At 38.4% G+C, this 6,000-nt stretch overlaps 1 protein-coding gene across 12 annotated transcripts in view; it reads left to right on the forward strand.

Annotated features, from left to right (window-relative positions):
- Positions 1-4,685, forward strand: part of LOC143254334 (pleckstrin homology domain-containing family G member 5-like) — a 92,024-nt gene extending 87,339 nt beyond the window's left edge. For 10 of the 12 annotated variants that reach the window (XM_076509349.1, XM_076509353.1, XM_076509357.1 and 7 more), the window contains 3 exons: positions 177-446; positions 2,215-2,954; positions 4,150-4,685. In XM_076509349.1, coding sequence (XP_076365464.1) covers positions 177-446; positions 2,215-2,954; positions 4,150-4,159 — 1,020 coding nt within the window. In that variant the 3' untranslated portion in view covers positions 4,160-4,685. The remainder of the gene's footprint in view (positions 1-176; positions 447-2,214; positions 2,955-4,149) is intronic. The other 2 variants (XM_076509347.1, XM_076509356.1) reach the window with 2 other exon arrangements.
- Positions 4,686-6,000: the final 1,315 nt, after the last annotated feature.

The raw sequence follows: 6,000 nt of genomic DNA on the forward strand, positions 1-6,000 counted from the left end.
ATTACTTCCTACACCTGGTTATAATACTGACCTGCTGTTTCCACCAATCTACACTGAAATATGGTGGTAGTTTCGTCATTTTTCTGGGAAAGCGTTAAGTCTGAGGTTCGAAACACTGCCAAGTATATGAAATTATTATTTCTTTATTTATTCCGTTTGTTTTCTTACACCAACAGATACCAAACCACAATAAGGCCATCGGTTTCGAGCTTGGAAATCTACGCCGACCTGTTTCAACTAACAGTAAAAAGCACGATAAGCCACGTGCTCGTGGCTTCGGAACACGATCCGGGCTCGTAAGCATGACGGCAACTTCACCTTCTACTAATAACAAAGTTATTATTCATAACGGAGGAGAATCGAATGTTGGAAAATCATCGACTCGTCAAGAAGAGTTATTACGGGCTTTCGGCAGCTCTCACAACTCTAACATACGTTATAATAAAGTAAGTGACGATTCTTGCTTACGTCATTATAGTTGGTTTAATGACGCTTTACTAGTAGGGGAAAAAACAAAACAAAAACGAACGGATTTTTTCTATTTTAAGAATTGTTCTTTACATTGTGGTTTGTTTTGAATTTCGTGCAAAGCTACACCAGGGCTATATACGCTAGCCTTACCTAATTTAGCATTGTAAGCTTAGAAAGAAGGCAGCTAATCATCATTACCCACCGCCAACGTTTGGACTACTCTTTTACCATCGACAAGTGGGATTAACTGTCACATTATAACACCCCCACGGCTGAAAGGGCGAGCATGTTTGTGACTGGGATTCGAACCTGCGACCCTCAAATTATGAGTGGAGTGTCTTAACAACCTGGCTTTGCGGGACCCTGTTCTATTGAATAACAAAAGCCATAAATTTCTAGACCAATCAAATCTCGGTATTATTACTTCTGGTAAATAGAACTCTTAGGTTTACACTATCAATATTTTCTTACCTTTTCCGAGACACTACTTAAAGTATTCTCTCATTAATACTGTCGGAATTCGAATTCGGAAGTAAAGAGGCGTTAAATGTTATAGCTCGTGTGTGGCTTACAAAGTTTAAACTAACCTAGTACCAGGTTAAGCATTGTTTCGTAAGCCTAATATTTTGTAATAACAGGTTTAATGAGCTCTGGTATTAAGTGAAACACGTCGTAGGAAAAGGCTTAACTATTGTTAAGACACCATTACCGGCTGTTCCTACTCGAAATAATATTTATTAATATACTGCTTATCATACCATTATACTTCATACGCGTTAAATTGTCGTCATATCCACGTACTCGTAAAATAACAAATTTAACGAAAATATAATAAACGCATTCGTGTGTTTGCATAGAACCAGTAATATTATGTGACAGCACTTACTCCTTTAACTTATTGACCCGGTATGGCCAAGCGTGTTAAGACGTTCGAATCCCGGTCGCACCAAACATGTTCGTTTTTTCAGCCGTGGGGGCGTTATAATGTGACGGTCAATCCCACTATTCGTTGGTAAAAGAGTAGCCCAAGAGTTGGCGGTGGATGGTGATAACTAGTTGCCTTCCCTGAGCAGATAGCCTTTGTGGCTTTGCTAAAAGAAAAACACACTTCCCTGTAGTCTTACACTGCTAAATTAGGGACGGCTAGCGCAGATAGCCCTCGAGTAGCTTTGCGCGAAATTCAAAACAAACAAACAAACCTTTAACATTATCTTGTCAGTTGAACTTGCAAATTTAGGCTTAGATAACCCAACCTTCGCATGCGGACACGAGTTAAACACTATGTACTGAAACCAGCTATAAGCAGTATCATTTTCTGTCACCACCCAGCAGAAGTTTTAGTTATCCAATAGGACAGAGCGCAGATAGCCAAGCGTGTGGCTATTGTCTAAAAGAAATTAGATAAAAGCAAAACCTTCCAACTAACTTCTTTTACTTGATAATGTATCACATACTTCATACAAACATGTAAACTAGAACATGGATAAAGCAGTATTGGCGTAAAATTAATTTATAAATATAATCGAAGCAGCTCCGAACTACAATACGTGCAAATTATTATTTATTTTACGTTTTTCTATTTTGTACCAAATAAGCACAGTGTTATTAACGTCCACAGGAACTTCATGTCCGATAAGAGTCTGGGTAAAGAAATATGAATTTTTTTTTAAATAATAAAGTAGAACTATTAAAAAAAAAGTTACTTATGTGGCTTATAACTTGTGTTTCTTTCAATGAAAATAGATTACGCCCAAGTCCTTGGTCTCAGATAACCTACCTACAACTACGTTATCGCCCTCTAGTGAAGCGACGGTAAAACAGGAGCGCCATTCAGAAACTGGTATCCCATCTTCTGTTAGTGTAAGAACCTCACGGGACCAGATCCACAAACCTCCCTTAATCAAGACGCGAAATGTATCCAGTCAGGTGTGCCTTGGTCCAGTAATGACTACAAAGTCTGCCAACATTGGTAGCGGTACGGTGGACTTTGCACTAAACGAAGCGATTGCTGGAGGACGAAACGCGAAAGGGATTGTGGGACAATACAGGAGATATCGCACCACGAACTTCGCAGAACTACGGAAGAAGGGAAAAGAACTGGAAGACGATATTCGCAAACGCTTTTCATGGAACGAGTGTAATCGCAATAATGAGATGATAGCGGATATCGAAGGAAAGCTGGTCAGACAAACAAATGTGTATCACAGTTCCGATTCCATCTATAGTTCTAGTGGTGTAGAAAGTAACACTTCATCGTCTTTTAGCGTGGAAGAATACGAGAATACAATGGAATCGTATGGCCCTCGCAAACTATCGCCGTCCGAGCCCCGTAGTGTGGAAAGCCACCAACCTCATTTTACACTTAAGGTCAGTGAGGCGTTAGAAGGAATTTCGTCCGTAGAAATTAACGTGGTTGGTGCAAGTAAACTTAATTTTCAAGATATGAAGGAATTTATCTTGAACAATCACTTAGTCCAGGCCTCGTAAGTTCCATTTATATACATATATACCAGTTTAGCAGTTAGCGTTTCTCAAACTATGGCGAGTACCTTCCCTACGAAGGTGCGTGTCAGTTCTTTTGTTTAAAAACAAAAGGCTTAGCAATATGCAGGGTAACCCGTAAGTCCCTACCCATCCATATGTTATTATGTTATATTCAATTACGCATGTATTATAAATTTGTTGTGTTTTTTTTTCTCAGAGAAATATGGCTGATGTAAGCCCATTTACACTTGAAGAGCGAATTGTGACAAGTACGTCGCATAATATTATGCAGCGAGAATGAGGGACAGCACACAGATACGCTGGATACACACGATATATGGATGGGTAGGGACTTACGGGCCACCCTGTAGAAAAAATAACGCAAGAAACTTTTATCTTGCCCGGTTTGACACCTCACACTTTAGCTGCGCCATTTCTCAAACGCAATATTTTAAATCGTAGACTAGGGGGAGGCACAGTTGTTGTTTTTGTTTTTCAAATAGCTTAGGGAAGGCTTAGCAAGATAAAGTTTGAGAACCCCTCCTCAAGTGAAATCTTGCGGGTGAACATTACCAGTTAGTATGTTATTCGTAGGGGGGGGATAAAAATTAGATATAAGAAGGACAACATTTATTGCAACAAGGATTGCCGTCTCTTCAACTATACTTTCCAAGTTTTAGGACAAGGCTATTTTGGCGTCTCGAGCGCAGTCAGAAGTAAATGATCCGCACGTATCTGTTCATTCCATCTGTTTCAGTAGGCGAAACGTTGGGCGAGTTACTGACCACTCGGTGAAACGTATTTATATAGTTAAAAAAAATTGCTAAACGTATCTGCGGCATGTCCGCTCATTTTTGTGGGCATTAAAAATTATGTAACAAAATATGATTAAGAAAACTAAAACTCCAAATAAATTTATTTTGCGGACCCCTCACCCCTTTCTCTTGGAAAAGGAAAGTGGAGGGTGTTAACCTCTGAAGAATCGTGTTAAACCGTGAGGGGTTTATCGAAGTGGTTTATCGAAGAATTTTATGAGCGTCACTGGACATAAAGTGGTAAAAGGCCTGTTTCGTTGTAAAATGTTTATCCTGCTGTAGAGTTTATTGTTAAAGTTAAAAGGTTTTTATATTTGTCACATAAAAATATTTAGAGTTGAGTTGTGAAGTGCGTCTCATTAGGTTTTGTTGCTTCCAGGGATGTTTGAGTGGACAGGAGCTGTGAAACAAAGTCTTACAAAGATGTTCACTTGGACAGAAGAGAAGATCATTCTGTTGACCCAGGTGTTTCTACTTAAACACGCTAAGGGAGAGGACGTGGAGGGTGGGAACAAACACCCCTAAAAAGAACGTTTAAGAATAACTGATGGATTACAGACACCTCTCCTAAAATTAGTATTAAGTTATTATTCGTTAAGCCAAAGTGGAATTCTAATCCATATATTTTATACACGCATTCCAAGATATGGTATCTGTTGCTATGGCAGCCTACAGGCAGCTCTGTGACGTCACGATTTTGGCCTCATCTTTCCTTCGTTTGTAATTGTATTTTCAGGGCGAAATTTAAATTTATAAGTAAAACTGTTTATACATAAATACATTATGCTTAAAAACATAAATGTTGAAACCAAATATTTTATGTGGCAAAAGTGATTGTGTATAAGGAAAGCTGGTGTTCGTTTAACATTATTGTTCGAATAAATGAACCATCGTTAATGGCTAACGAAGTTCAAACGATGTGTTGTACGCATGTTGAATGTATATTGAGGAACTGTGCTCCCCCCTCACTTGCAAATGTATTTACACACTTAAAACTTATATTAGCATGTTCAAATTTCTTCTCATTTTAAACATGTTAAAAAAAACTTAACATTATTGTGCTTATTTCATCAAGCACTATAGTTATTTATATTTTGGATTGTATAATTTAAAATCATTGTTTATTTTAAATTATTATCTGTCTTGCTCTCTAACCCTAACGAACAGGATACACTAGTCTTATTATTTAATTTTATAATTATGAATCGTTTTATTTAGTAACCAAAGTAATAATAATTATAATATCTATTGCTCTGTTAAATGTTATCGTTATAAATATTTTAATTGGCAGTTGTTTATAAATACAACTATTACACTATTGTAGATGGCGCTAGTCACGCCAACCTGTGATGACTGGTTTCAGCCATTTTAATTAAAACAGGTGTTTTGTAAAGAAAATTCGTGTACAAACGTTGTATCTGTCCAAATTTACGTTTTTGCTAAGAAATATGTTATATAGATGTAAACCTATATTACAAATTAACAAATATGAGAATAACCGTAAACACATCGTAAGAAAGCAGTTTGAAGTTGCAAAAATTCAAGTTGATGGAATATTTTGTGTTTTCTTGATTCGTTACATTGTTTCAAACAAACAACTCGCACGTATATAGAAGATAGACATAACATGGCGAATTTGGTCGGAACCATATTGATTTCGTTCCTAAGTCAAAAGCCTTTTTGTTTTGTGAACGATTCTTTTGGAGCCACAGAAAGATCTATCTTCATTCCCACTGTAGTCGCGGAACAAAGTGCAGCAGCATACGTCCGAGATGAAGTGGTGGACAGCAACTTTCGAGCCTCAGGGAAAGTAATGTTTTGAGTCGTTTACAAACGCTGCACCTCTTTTTCTTCTGACCATTTAGGGCAAGAACAAAAGTAGGACAGGTGAGAACTATTTGGACTGACGCAATGACGGTCTGTTCCACACTAAGAGGCATCGTGGTCCTTCTCACCGCAACGAGCACACATCAAGAAACCATGACATGATGTCTTCGAGTGACCACGTACAGGAATTCACACCGAGGGGTGTGCATGGTTATCTTAGGCTTGTGTGCAACTGCTCGGCTATGGAAATTCATTTCACGAAACTCCCAACAAACAGTTCTTGTGCTGACGTTGCTTCCAAAGGCAGTTTGGTACTCGATAGTGAGTGTTGCAACCGTGGGCAGACGGTTTTTATGCGTTTCAGCACTCAGCGGTTCCGTTCTGTGAGCTTGTGTGGCCTACC

The sequence above is a fragment of the Tachypleus tridentatus genome, chromosome 6, assembly GCF_004210375.1.
Source record: "Tachypleus tridentatus isolate NWPU-2018 chromosome 6, ASM421037v1, whole genome shotgun sequence".
Taxonomy (NCBI): domain Eukaryota; kingdom Metazoa; phylum Arthropoda; class Merostomata; order Xiphosura; family Limulidae; genus Tachypleus; species Tachypleus tridentatus.